This window comes from Aspergillus tubingensis (genome assembly GCF_013340325.1).
Source record: "Aspergillus tubingensis WU-2223L DNA, scaffold_9, whole genome shotgun sequence".
Lineage (NCBI taxonomy): Eukaryota > Fungi > Ascomycota > Eurotiomycetes > Eurotiales > Aspergillaceae > Aspergillus > Aspergillus tubingensis.
The window spans coordinates 2815666-2829722 of NW_023336283.1; the positions used below are offsets into that span (position 1 = coordinate 2815666).

Sequence of the window (14057 nt, forward strand, 5' to 3'; positions counted from 1 at the left end):
ACAACTACGCATAATGGAGTAAGCAAGGCTCTGTCTCTACCAGCAAAAAGGCTCCACACAAGCTAATTTCACTATGCCTGACATTCAATTAACTATACCCCACTTGTCTGAACCAAGATATAGTCAATATACAGGCAGATCCAACTTATTTCTCGATACTATCTAGGTGGTCTCTCGAGAGAGCAATAGAGAGCGAGTTATTTATCAAGAATACCATCCTTGCGATGACTTAATTGGTGATATCTAGCAGAGGCTTCACCTGCTTGTGTCCACATACCCCCAATGATCTGAATCAACTATCCTGCCTTTTGCAGGAGAAGCAACTAAAGTGATTCGGCATGTAAAAAGTCAAAATTGTTCAATTAGCATCACATGATCGCCGGTTACGCCCCCCAATGTCTCATCCCTGCTTGTTCATACACTTCGCCTCGCAAGTCTTGCTATGGAGCTGCAGGGCTATCACCTCAACGAGTATCAATGACTATAAAGCTGCTTCAGCAGTGGCACTGAAGCTGTGAACACTTCCCCGTGCTTCGAATACTACCCGATTCTCCTCCAAACTGTTACCACTACAGATGGGTATGGTATTCTCATCTGATGGTGTTCCCCAACCACCTCCACCGGGACTAGAATTCATGTCAGCCAAGTGTAAAAAGATAAAAAAGGGCTGAAGCTTCTCTACTCACGTGTGAATAATAATACGCTCCCCAGGCTGCACTTTGAGCTCCATCTTCCCCCCAATGTTGATCGTTCGCTCAGTCCCATCCAGCTCTTTCTTCACGTACAGGTTCAATCCCGCCTGGCCAGCCTCACCACCAGCCAGCCCATATGGCCGATAGACGCGACGTTCGCTCAGCATAGAGGCCGACAGGGGAATGCGGAACTCCAGTTCCCGAATCACACCGTCTCCACCGCGGTAAAGTCCCCTGCCACCAGACCCCTTGCGGATAGAGAATTGTCGCAATATGACCGGATATCGCAGCTCGTACACTTCTGCGTCGGTGATCCGAGTGTTGGTCATATGAACATGGACACCAGATGTACCATGCCAGGTTGGACCAGCACCAGAACCACCACATATGGTCTCGCCGACGCCGAAGCCAGGGATGTCGTTACCATTTTCGTCTAGTCCACCCATACCAAATGAGATGATATTGCAGCATCCTTGCGAGGCTGCACAGGCTTGGAAGGCTCCTAGGACGACGTCGGTGATGCGCTGCGATGTGATAGGATTACCGGCGCAGACGGCCGCATACCCAGATGGATTGATAAGCGTGCCAGAAGGAACGATAAAGTTGATCGGCGCCAAACAGCCTTGGTTTAATGGAATGTCAACATCGATAAGGGCGCGCAGGCTATAAATAATTGCCGAGTGGGCGATTGCTTTGGGGGCATTCAGGCAGTTGAACGTCTCTCGCCCGGTGCCAGTGAAGTCAAACTCGGCAGATCCGGTCTCTGCGTCGATGCGGATCTCTAATCTAATCTCTGTACCATCATCCATGAAGTCAGAAAAGCGGAGGGGCTGTCCGGCGGCCTTTCTGCCAATTGTCTTAAGCAACTCTCGTACTGCGGTTTCGGCATTCTTTTTTATGGCGTCCATGTAGAAATGGACTACATCAAGCGTGTTTTCTTGAACGAGACCTTCCAGTAACTGTGCACCCTTCTGGTTGGCTGCAATAGCCGCTTTCAGGTCGGAGACATTGTCTTTGTAAGTGCGAGTGCCACTGCAACCTGGATACGAGGCTGGCTCGTCATATAAGAACTTCCGCACCATGTCTTCGTCAAAATGGCCTTGTGATACCACCTTGAATCCCATGGTCATGGCACCTTCCTCATATAACATTTTACTGTCTGAGGGCATAGAACCTGGCGCAATTCCTCCAATTTCGGCTACAATTATAGTTAGCCATGACTATCCCATCAACAAGTGGTGTTGCTTACCATGGTGGCCTCGAGAGGCAACATAGAAGATGATCTTGCTTCCTTGCTGATCCCAGACAGGAGTAATGATAGTTATGTCCGGAAGATGCGTTCCGCCAGCAAGTGGATGATTGGTGAGAATGTGGTCTCCTGGCTTCAGATTTCCGCCATACTGTTCATGCTGATACCGCACAGCATACTCCATACCTGAAATGGCCCAAGTCAGCAGTCGTTGAGAAGTATAGGAAAGCAGCACTTACTGCCGAGGTGGACAGGAACATTAGGTGCGTTCGCCACAAGTTTACCGTCAGGTGAAAACACTGCACAGGAAAAGTCCAACCGCTCTTTAATGTTTGTCGAGACGGATGTCTTCTGGAACATCCGGCTCATCTGGTCGGCAACTGACATGAATCGATGACCAAAAATCGAAAGCTTGATTGGGTCGACCACTGTCGCGTTGTCGACTTGGTTCTTGACCGACTGAACATTCAGGATCACATGGCGAGATAAGATAGTGGCCGATGCATGCGGTTCAACGACAATGGTTTGTGTCTTGTCGATGATCATGGCTGGTCCTTGGATGAAGCTGCCCGGCTTCAGGTGCTCTAAGAAGAAGACTGGCGTGATGACACGCCCGACGCCTGCAAAATACACCTCCGTGGAATCGTCCCGACTTTCTTCTCCGATGATAAATGTCGCAATAGATCGCAACTCGGGCTGCGGCGCCTCTGGGGGGACAGAAATGGCCTTGCCTACTCCACGTACACGTATATCTTCGACTAGAATATTGCGACCTGGGAAGGTGAAGGAGAGTTCGCGCTGATGCTCTTGAATGAACGCTGCCCCAAAATCTCCGCCATCCGGTCTGAGGACCATCAGTGTATTATCGGTTCCTTGGTAGCGGAGATTAAGGTACACCTCATAATGTATGCGAGTCTCCTCAATACCGTCTGCGGTCAAGGCTTCGGTGACCTTTGCCTTGAGAGCCTCAATACGTCCATTAATTATTTCCATTGCACTCGCGGTAAGAGCTCCGGACGCAGGCTCCTGGGCCTCATGCACCACATCAGCAAGAGCCATACCGTATGCGGAGAGAATCGACGAATAACGGTGGACTATGACGGTCTTTATGGACAGTGACGATGCAATTGCGCATGCATGTTGTCCACCTGCTCCTCCAAAACAGGCCAGGTTATGTGCTGAAGTGTCATATCCTCGTGCCTCGGTCAATGCCCGGATGGGCTTTGCCATAGATTCGTTTGCAACTTGAATAAATCCCAGCGCAATTTCCTCTGGTGTCTTCCGATGACCTGTCTCTGCATTGATTTTATCTGCCAGTTCCGTGAACTTCTGACGAGCGACCTCGACGTCAAGGGGCTCGTTCTCGTTGGGCCCAAAGATCTTGGGGAAATAGTCCGGGAGCAGGCGGCCCAGGAACAAATTTGCATCAGTCACAGTCAATGGACCTCCTTTACGGTAGCAAGCTGGCCCTGGATGTGCGCCTGCAGATTCTGGTCCGACTACGAAGAGCCCGTGCCGCCAGAACAGAATGCTGCCGCCACCAGCCGCTACTGTATTGATGTCTAGCTGTGGAGCCATCACTGTCACTCCTGAGATGGTGTTCTCGAAGGTATGTTCTAGCTTGCCGTCATACCGTGAGACATCAGTACTTGTGCCGCCCATGTCAAACCTAGCTATTCGGTCAGCGAGTATCCTCCTTAATCTGTCGCCTGAGAGAGGACATACCCAATAACGGGTTTTCGGTCTTCTGGGTCAAACGAGGTGCCTGCGTAGCCTACAACACCACCTGCGGGCCCCGACAAAATAGCACGCAAACCGGAGAACCTAAGCACGGTGAGCTTAACTCGGGCTATATAGTTGGGAAGAAGGTAATACTTTTGAAAGTTTACCAGACCACCGTCGCTCTGCATGAATTCGCAGCGCGTGTCTGACGATTGTAGCCCATCCTGGAAGCCGGACCGGAAACCTTGGATATATCGTTGGATCACCGGCGTCAAGTAGGCGTCTGCTGTAGCTGAAGCGCCTCGAGAGGTCATTTTTATCATAGGAAGCAGCTGGCTAGAGAGCGAGATCTGCGTGAATCCGATCTCGTTGGCAATCCTCTCGATAGTCAACTCATGCTCTTGGAATGTATATGAGTGTACGAGACAGACTGCAATGGAGCGATATCCATTATCAAAAAGCTTTTGCAAACTCTGTCTCGTCTTCGCCTCGTCGAGAGGCTCTAAGACGCGGATGACCTCTCCACTGACGCCCTTCTTCAGGTAAGGGTCTGTCTCCAATGCCGCTTCAAGGCGTTCTTTATCTGGGACAGGATTCTGTTGATAGCCCTCTATAGTTACTCGCTCATCGATCTCGACCACATCTTCATAAAGCACTTCGGGTCGCTGGATGTTCAACGCAAAGAGCTTAGGACGCGACTGAGTCCCGATGCGAAGTGCATCCTTGAAACCCTTTGTGATCAGAAGCGCCACTCTTTCTCCTTTTCTCTCTAGCAAGGCATTCGTGGCTACCGTCGTTCCCATACGGATACTGACGCTGCCAAAATCCGATGTGGTGAGTTTCTGGTCGCGGGGAAAGCATTTTCCTGTTGCTTGTTCGAGAATCCGGCGGATGCCTTCAATTGGGGCGTCTGCGTAGTTAGCTGGATCTTGCGAAAGCAGCTTGACGACAATGTCTTCCTTGCGGCCTTCTACAATCCCCAGGCAATCGGTGAACGTGCCACCACGGTCTACAAATGTCAGCTTTGCGGTCGCCCAACTCGGGCAGCGTAACTCACCAATGGCAATTTTGATATTGAGTTTCGATGAAGACATGATTATTGATTGACTATCACCAAAAGACATGCACTGAACTGTTTCTCCCAATGGCCGGCGTGGCCTTTATAGAGTGGGCTCCGGCATTCATCTCCAACAGCGCTCGCCCCATTGCCGGCGCTATCTTATCGTGCCCTATCATGGGACCTTAACGGTACTTTGTTATCGGCCTCGCTCCGACCTTCCCCTCGCCTTAGCCTTTCGGGGCATGGAGTTCTGATAACAAATGCCGACGTCGTTATCAGGTGCATCTATACGATGCTATAAAACTGACACTCGACGACATGGTCGGGGTGCTTCTCCCACCTCATCAATGCAGATGCTACACTGGTCGTCATGACTACCGACCAGAAGAAACCTGGCCTCGACAGCAGCGCCTCCGATGGGGAGAAGATTAAGCATGGCCAGATGGACATCCTCGACCATCGGTCGGGGCAAGATGAAGATGTTGCAGTGCAGTTTCTCGCCCAGCTTGATCCCGTCATCATGGCGGAACCCATCTCCGACGCAGAGGCGCGACGCGTGCTGTGGAAGATTGATTTGATATTGATCCCATTAATCATGGTCACTTGCGTGCTCGCTGCAGTCGACAAGGTCATCATCTCTAATGCCGCTATCTACGGTATGGAAACTGATACCCATCTCACCGGCAACCAATATTCCTGGGTGGGCTCGATATTCTACTTTGGCTACCTGCTCTTCGAGTACCCTGCTGCGCTACTCATCCAGCGGCTCCCCGTAGCCAAACTCTACGTGGGAATGGTCTTCGCTTGGGCAGTCATGATGCTGTGCACGGCCGCTACGCAGAACTTTGCAGGTCTGGCGACAGTGCGCTTCCTCATGGGCATGCTCGAGGCATCGGTGTTTCCCATCTCCAGCATTCTGACAGTAATGTGGTGGAAGACGAGTGAACAACCTCTCCGGGTAGCCTTCTGGTTCAACCAACTGTCGTCGGTCTTCTCTGGAGTCGTCAGCTACGGCATCGGACACACCCACACAGCACTACACCCCTGGCGACTACTCTTCCTTGTCCTCGGCGCATTCTCCATCCTCTGGTCAGGTGTCCTATACATCTTCCTCCCAGACTCCCCAGTCCAATGCTGGTACTTCTCCGACCGCGAAAAGTTCGTCTGCCTCGAGCGCGTCAAAGACAACAACACAGGCATGGAAGATAAAACCATCAAATGGTACCAAGTGCGTGAATGTCTCCTCGACCCAAAGACATGGCTCCTAGCTCTGTTCTCGCTCGCCCAGAACATCCCCAACGGCGGCCTCGTCACCTTTTCCGCCCTCATCGTCACCGGACTCGGCTATTCCTCCCTGATCACCACCGTCCTAGGCATCCCCACCGGTGTCCTCGCCACCGTATGGCAGATCCTGCTCTCGTTACTCACCTCCCGTGTCCCCAATTCCCGCTGTTTCATCATCGCCGTCTCGAACCTAGTTCCAATGGCCTGTGCCATCCTCATGTGGAAACTGCCCCGCTCCGACAAGCACGGCCTCCTCGCCTCCTACTACGTCTTTTACACCTACTGGGCACCCTACGTGCTATCCACTTCGCTCCCTATGGCCAACACCAGCGGTCACTCGAAGAAACTGACTCTAAATGCTATCTTCTTTATCGCATACTGCGTGGGGAATATGATCGGTCCGCAGGTCTTTCGCTCCACGGATGCCCCGAGTTACTCGCACGGATACGAGGGCCTGCTGGCTTGTCTGGTTGTTGCTATCGTCGCGATCTCAGCCTACGGGGTACTCTGTAGATGGGAGAATCAGCGACGGGATCGTGAACAGCAGCAGCAGGAGGAGCAGCAGTCTGTGACTGTCTCAGAGGATGCGGCATTTTCGGATCTAACGGATAAAGAGAAGAGATCGTTCCGATATACATATTAGTGTAGTGTAGATTTTGAACCAGTATTCACATTGTGAAGAAATAATACTATTACTAGTAATTGAAAACATTAGAACATCGCTACACCCTCATTCGTGATCACTGATCTTGCTCGCAGTACGTACTTACATCAATCACTGGATAAACGTACAGGGTACCTACAATATACCAACCACTTCGTAATGACCCCAAATCCGCTTACTCCAAATGACCACTTTCTCCGCTTTACACACTACTAATAGTACTACCCAGTAGTAGTATGATCAACCCATCCAATGACCACCTCGATATCAACGAGCGGGGTAAACCCCGAGACACAACGAATCATGTGGCCCAAACACCTAACCGATAAGAATACATTAGTACGACTACATAGATATCATAGGTAGCATAGCAGTAGTACTAATACATACGCCGGTTCCATACCCAACCTATAAGAACAAACCATGAATCCAAAGTGGGGAATCAGTAGCGGGATGGATCCTTGCAGATGATAAGTAAGTTAGGTATGATTAAACGGGCGGGAGGAAGGTGGGAGGGAAGGTCGGAACGAGGCCCGGTTTGGTCTGCTGGGCTCTTACTTTCATTCTTCTGTTCTCTTTTGGGTGGGGGGATTGATTATCTTGCTATCTGCTGGGAGGAGCTTTATCGTGATAAGGGATTGCGCTACTAGTATCCTCCCGGGGGGTGAAATGATGGTTGAGGGGAAGGCAGGCAGGTCGGTGCGATGTGGATACTAATTACTCTCCGAGTGGTTGGCAATTGAGGGGTTCTGGATACTATTCCGAGGGTCTCTGGATTACTGTATTTGGTTGGTTGGTAGCTTTGCTCGATATTCATAGCGAGATAAATACTTTAGTTGAGTAGTGAAGGTTTGTACCAGAACCATTCTAATATTTGGCTATCCTACCATGGACAGGAATACAAAGATCCTCATTGTCGGAGCTGGCTGCTTCGGCACCTCAACCGCTTATCATCTCGCTCAGCGCGGTTTCACGTCCATTCGTGTGCTCGATCGATATCCCGCGCCATCCTGCGAGGCCGCCTCAACCGATATCAGCAAGATTATTCGCAGCGACTATAACGAGCCGCTGTATGCTCGTTTGGGAATTGAGGCGATTGCCGCCTGGAAGTCCTCGGATTTGTTTCGTGAGCTGTACCATGTCCCTGGCTGGGTTCTGAGCGCATATAAGCTGTCGTGCGCGTTTGTGGAAGGGTCGATTGAGACGTGCACCAAGCTCGGAGTTGAAGGATTGGAACGCCTGTCGACGCAGCAGATCCGTGAGCGGTTCCCCCTTGTGACGGGCGAATTGGATGGGTGGAATATCAACGTCTGGAATCCGACGGCTGGCTGGGCGGCGGCCGGGGAAGCCTTGCGGCGCATGGCCGTCGCAGCGCAGGAGCAAGGGGTGGATTATATCTCGGGTGAAGAGGGCTGGGTCAAGAGGTTGTTGTTCGATGAGGAGAAGCGTTGCACGGGAGTGATCACGGCTGACGGATCCACGCATGTTGCTGACTTGGTCGTGGTGGCTGCCGGAGCTTGGACGCCAACATTGCTGGACGTGGCGGGCCAGTTGACGGCCAAAGGCCACAGCGTGGCGCATATACAACTCTCCCCGGAGGAGACAGCTCATTATTCCGCACTGCCTATTATGGATAATCTGGAGCTGGGCTACTTTTTTCCGCCGCAGGCAGACGGGGTGTTCAAGATGGCGCACAGCCAGTTCATCACGAACATGCAGACGGATACACGGTCCGGAAACAAGTCATCTGTTCCTCACACCTTTGTGGACAATCCACAAGATGATCTCCCGCTGGAGATTGAAGCTCAGATGCGCCGGAACCTTCGTCGTGTCCTACCGGAACTCGCCGACCGTCCATTCTGTTATACCCGTCTGTGCTGGGACGCTGATACCGCTGACCGCCACTTTCTGATTTCACCGCACCCTAATCATCAAGGACTGTACGTGGCTGCCGGAGGATCAGCGCATGGTTTCAAGTTCCTGCCCGTGCTGGGCAAGTACATTGCCGACTTGCTGGAAGGATCTTTAGAGTCTGACATTGCCCGGCAGTGGCAATGGCGCGCAGGCCAGACGGTGACAGCGAAGAATCTAGCCCATCAGGATCCGGAGTTGGAGTTGAGTGACCTGACAGGATGGAAGGGACGTAAGACTCGTGAGAGGGGGCCTAGATTGTAATAATCATCAGGATGAGAAAATAATGCATACGATAATGAATGACTATGTTAGCGCTAGCTTCCACCCCCCAAGCATCGTCATCGCATGTTCCCACTCAAAGCGGGCTGTCTTCTCTGACATGGCGTCATTAGCAATTTCATTTAGGTTAAGGTCACGGCGTCGCCAAACCATCTCTACCACTTCTCTTGCCGGGGTGATGTTCTAAACCATTAGCTTGTGAAATGGTATCCGTGGGTGAATAGACGTACACCAAAACGACGAATGGCCTCCCACTCTTGGAAAATCTGCAGAACAATGACTCTGTCCTTATCATCCGAGACACAGCAACCTGCTAGGAAGAGAGGCCATAGAGGGATCACTGCAGTGCGCCTCATGTTGGACTTGTGCGCCTGTATGAGATCGAGAATCTGACGAACATAGCGGAGTTTTTCCTCAGACGTAAACGATGGACATGAAGAGGTTGACGTAGAAGACGAACATATCTCACATAGAAGCAACATTGCGCCCAAGCGATTTGCTTCAGCAATGACCATACATTCTTGCCCCGAGTGCAAGTCGATATCCGCATGAGGTGGCGTCTGACGGAGCACCTCCAACGAGTGCTTCAGTCTATATGCGCTCTGAATGTCCAGCTCACGCTCTTGCCATGCTAAGTCAGTCACTCCATCTATCAAGAGAAGCAGCGCATGGCTGAATCCCATATAAGGATCAATAACATCCGAGGATGGACTCGAAGGCAAGGCAGAAAGACATGGATGCGTTCGTGGACAATCCCATCGAAAGGCAGTTCGGGCAAGAACGAGGTGGAAAACAAAGTAACGGTCGAAGAAACCAACAAGCTCCTGGCTGTGCTGCGACGATGTTTTCCAATATCTTTGCTTTCGTGCAGACATGACATTCTGGAACCCATCAAGGTGAGTCACCCACGATGAACGACTATGATCTGAAATCTAATGGTGTTAACTCTCACGTCTGGACTAGTGTGGTAGTGTTGGATTTTCTCAATACCTCAAACCAACAGAGCATCAGAACAAGCCCCAATATCTCGTCCATCTCCCGATCTGACCAAATATCCTGATCTAGAAGACCTTGGAGGTGGAGTAGCGCACGGTGATGGTGTTCCAGAGCAGGAATGCGATACCGCACTTGTGAGAGACGCAGGGTATTTGCGGAAATGGCCAATGCCGCATGATAGATGCCATCAGAACTAAGAGCCATGGGCAAGATCAAGTATCGATATGGATTGGATTGTACATTGTCGACCAGGGTTGAGCTGCTGCAAATGACCGTCTCAAAGAATGCCAGCAGCATAGGATCCTCGCTGGATCGATTCAGGACCGTGACTGGCATTGTATTCATTGCGGGTGAAAGTAGCAGCCGTGGATGACCGAGCGAGTTCCCGCCATATCCCCTATGGTACTCCACACAGAGCCGATTCACGTCGTCAGCAGACGTGTTTAAAAACATCCACTGCTGGTGCGAAATTCTAGGCGTAGGATGTCGCGGCATCTTAGCCAGGTCGTGCTCATTTGAAACATCCATTCTCTTGCGGCCGTTTTTTGACCATACTCCGGTCCTACCATGACAGACGCCCTTGGCGATCGATTCGTCAAGCCAGGTCAACTGAAAGCTGTATTCGCAGCCCCGGTTGTTTCGCGCGCAGCGACGGCAGACGGGATGGCTCTCTTTGTTATGCATTAGCTTACAGAGGCTATTCAACCCGGAGGTGAATTATCGTACCATCACATTTTACCCTCCGAGCCCTGCAGGCCCGGCAGCCTGTCCGGGTGCGAGAGATGGTCGAGCGCGCCATGAGATGGAGAGGAATGGCTGCGGAGAAGGAAGGAGTGGTTTATCCGAAGCCATTTATAGGCCACGCGGGGAACACCCCGACCTTATCAGCGAAACCTTAATACATATAGCTGCACTCAATATAATTCTTGGTTATCTCTTGTCATAAAACCCCATTCCTCGGTGCCCTAACTTCTCTTCCTCAAATCGGCTGGTCCAAGCCCCAATGTTTCAATGCAAAGACAGCGACATAGGCCATCTGTTCTGTTAATGCGACCGTTCTGATGGTTTGAAAGAGAAGCGTGCAATGTCAAATCCAATCGAAATGAACATAATCATCGTGCAAGTGGACAGATGCTTGGGATATCCAGCCACTGGTGTCGCGGTTATCTCTAAAAGAGTGCTGTAAAGTCATATTGTGTAGGGTGCTTCCCCGTTCCTCCGATGAAGCATTCCACACCTCATCACTATCTGGCATGCTAAAGTCCAGATCTGCGAGCGTAAGAAGTGCACTCATTTGTGAGCCACCGTGACTTTGACCATCAGAATCGACTATCTGTTTTGGCCCACATAGCCGGCATAACTTATAAAGAGCCAACCCGAATCGCTTAGCTTCTTCCACACTTACCCAGATGAGAGCTACTGGCGCATCAAGGGGATGCTGAGCTAGCATATTCGGATACGAGAACAATCCCAGCTGCCGACAGGTTTCCACGAGCGATGTGAGTAGTTCGTATTTGGATGATGGCAGGTGACAACGAAGGTTCAGGTCAAAAGTCGCCTCCTGCTTAGCTATGAGCAGAGCAAATATAAGCTGGAGAAGAATGCTCTGGTATGTCTGCATCTGCCAAGATTTCATCTTGATATGCTGTGGTGTTGATTCCGACACATGCCACCGAGACTATGATTAAAAAGAAGTCAGCCCCTGTTTGACAATACTGATCATGCTACAATCCCTACTTTTTGTGCCTGTATAGCAGACAGCAATTTTTGATGGAAATGCATCGCCGACTCACGCCCCTCCCGGTCACCCTTGATCCATAGTCCAATCATTAGCATGGACTGTATGAGTATGCAAGGCTCCTTGGTAAGGTCGAATGTTCCTTTATGAAGAAAAGGCCAAACAGGATGAAATTCGCTGAAGTAAATATCTATGAAATCCTGGGCGATCCACCGTGATGCGTCGGGAACTGATGCATTCAGCTCAGTCCTCAAATCCTCCTGTGTCCCAAGCACCTGTTGCTTCTCGTCCGCAGTTGCGTTGACATCAAGCGAACAGCTCAACCCTCGTTGTTGACACCGGCTGCACGGATGTCCGCCATCACAGCGTTCTTTTCGGGCATGGCACTTTTGGCAAGCCTTTACTGCCCGAGACTGTGGAGGCTTTCTCTCAGGGTGATAATTTCGAACATGACGCCGTAACAGATCGCTGGTCTACAGTTAGCTTTGAAAGCAGATGTTCAGGGGCTCCGGTCATGGCACATTCCTCCGGGCTAAAGTACTCTCACAATAAGGACACGAGAGGCGTTCGCCTTCCTTATGACGCGCAGTATGTCTCTTCAAGTGTTCTCTCCGCTGATAAGTTGCACCACAACCTGGATGACTACATCGAAAGCCATAGTGTGACCTAGTAGGTTTTGGGGGAGGCATTATCGTTGGCTGGTTCGGGGCTCTCAGTTCTTGCGAGGATGTAAGAGGGATGCCGGGAAGTGACGAGAAGAAGTGACGCAAGTTACCGAAGTGGCCGCTGTTGCACCCGCTCCACGGATGAAACCAACACCAAAATGCCAATAGGTAATCATCACCTTTGCAACATGTATTGGCGGAAAGGGTACTTGGTAATCGATTATATACTTCTGTTATTAAGGATTAGTATTCAGGGTCGTTCCCCACTTAAGATACCATATCGGTATCCCACTCGGTCTCCCGCTCCAGGTTTGCCACGCCATGAATTACCACTCTTCAGATCTTATTTGGAATATTATATGTGATTATTATTTCAGCAAAAAAAAAAAAAAAAAAACAAAATAAAAAACAAAATAAAAAACAAAATAAATGAATGAATAGAAGACCCCGAAGAAATTATAACCAGCATTAGATTGACTAATTCATAAAAGAAATTGTTTGTATTTAGAGATAGAATTATTGAGAATATCTGCCGTATATGAGGAGGGATACCGAAGGGCGGGATACCAGAGGCGGGATGCCGAAATAAATCAGATTTCTTCATTTCAAAAATGCTTACAAGCACAAGCTGAGTATATCATTAGTAGTCTATTATGTGAACAATATCAAACTTCTCTGCTGTGCCACTCAGCAAGGTTTCAGCTATAAATACTGGCCATCGAAGACTTGCCTACTTTAACAAGATACTCACGTTCTGCCCAGATTCCCAAGTACTAAGTACTACTATTCAGATCTATATATTGTGCCTTGCGCAGTTATCGGCAGACAGTACCTTTCTACAAGTCGTTCTCTCATCAATCAGCCCCTCTTCTCAAGCTCATCAGCAATCATGGCACCCACTCTTAACATCACCCATATTGGCACTGCTACAGCCATCCTCGAGATCAATGGGGTTAATATGCTCACCGACCCTTTCTTCTCTCCTGCCGGAACCTCTTTCCCTATGACCGACAAGTTTTCTCTCAAAGTGGAGGACGACCCTGCCCTCCGCCTAGATCAGCTTCCTATCATTGATGCAGTCCTGCTCAGTCATGAAGACCATGTCGACAACCTTGACGACCTCGGTCGCCGCCTGCTTGATGGACGCCGAGTCTTCACTACTGTTGACGGTGCGAAGAATCTTTCCCCTCGACCCGCAGTTCATGGCTTCGAGCCCTGGGAAGAAATGGAAGTTGCCATTGCCGGAAAGAAGTTCCAGGTTATTGGCACCCCAACCAAGCACGTCGATGGTAACGAGTGTACCGGCTTTATCTTGACCGGGGAGGACTTTGGTCATGGTCGCGACGGTCTTCCTAACGCAATCTACTTCTCGGGTGATACGGTTTACTTGAAAGAGTTGAAGCAGATGGCAGAGCGCTTTCATATTTGTGCTGCGATCGTCAACCTCGGTAATGCTCATGCGCCTACGGACATCACAGACCCCAGCAGCCCCCCTTATCAGATCACCATGGATGGCAAACAGGCCGCGCAACTCTTCCGCGAAATCAAGGCCGATCACCTTGTACCTATGCATTATGAGTCCTGGCATCATTTCACACAGTTTGGGCAAGAGCTGCGTCAAGCTTTCCAGGAAGAAGGAATTAGTGACCAGGTATGCTGGCTCAAACCTGGGGAGCCAGTGAAGGTTCTGTGATTACGCCCATCACAGTGAGTAAACGATGGGGTCATGCAAATCTTGTTTTGCTTCAAACGACCATGTGTTGTCTCATGTGTCTGCAGTCGGAAGTGTCAAAT

The 14057-nt window shown here is 50.4% G+C and overlaps 6 protein-coding genes across 6 annotated transcripts; 3 read left to right on the forward strand and 3 right to left on the reverse strand.

The window, feature by feature from the left end:
- Window positions 1–481: 481 nt before the first annotated feature.
- AtWU_09001 (5-oxoprolinase) lies at window positions 482–4757 on the reverse strand (the record flags this gene model as incomplete). Its single annotated transcript, XM_035504109.1, has 7 exons — window positions 482–626; window positions 687–1890; window positions 1942–2127; window positions 2181–3610; window positions 3667–3765; window positions 3817–4672; window positions 4721–4757. 7 exons carry the CDS (start codon window positions 4755–4757, stop codon window positions 482–484), a joined length of 3957 nt encoding a protein of 1318 aa, XP_035360002.1.
- Window positions 4758–5093: 336 nt separating this feature from the next.
- AtWU_09002 (allantoate permease) lies at window positions 5094–6650 on the forward strand (the record flags this gene model as incomplete). Its single annotated transcript, XM_035504110.1, has 1 exon — window positions 5094–6650. One exon carries the CDS (start codon window positions 5094–5096, stop codon window positions 6648–6650), a length of 1557 nt encoding a protein of 518 aa, XP_035360003.1.
- Window positions 6651–7559: 909 nt separating this feature from the next.
- Window positions 7560–8846, forward strand: AtWU_09003 (NAD(P)/FAD-dependent oxidoreductase; the record flags this gene model as incomplete). Its single annotated transcript, XM_035504111.1, has 1 exon — window positions 7560–8846. One exon carries the CDS (start codon window positions 7560–7562, stop codon window positions 8844–8846), a length of 1287 nt encoding a protein of 428 aa, XP_035360004.1.
- A 77-nt stretch (window positions 8847–8923) lies between these two features.
- Window positions 8924–10659, reverse strand: AtWU_09004 (Zn(II)2Cys6 transcription factor; the record flags this gene model as incomplete). Its single annotated transcript, XM_035504112.1, has 5 exons — window positions 8924–8959; window positions 9015–9047; window positions 9095–9796; window positions 9855–10531; window positions 10587–10659. The coding sequence occupies 5 exons, from the start codon at window positions 10657–10659 to the stop codon at window positions 8924–8926; spliced, it is 1521 nt and encodes a 506-aa protein (XP_035360005.1).
- Window positions 10660–10947: 288 nt separating this feature from the next.
- AtWU_09005 (C6 and C2H2 transcription factor) lies at window positions 10948–11642 on the reverse strand (the record flags this gene model as incomplete). Its single annotated transcript, XM_035504113.1, has 2 exons — window positions 10948–11538; window positions 11598–11642. The coding sequence occupies 2 exons, from the start codon at window positions 11640–11642 to the stop codon at window positions 10948–10950; spliced, it is 636 nt and encodes a 211-aa protein (XP_035360006.1).
- Window positions 11643–13152: 1510 nt separating this feature from the next.
- On the forward strand, window positions 13153–13956 carry AtWU_09006 (MBL fold metallo-hydrolase; the record flags this gene model as incomplete). Its single annotated transcript, XM_035504114.1, has 1 exon — window positions 13153–13956. One exon carries the CDS (start codon window positions 13153–13155, stop codon window positions 13954–13956), a length of 804 nt encoding a protein of 267 aa, XP_035360007.1.
- Window positions 13957–14057: the final 101 nt, after the last annotated feature.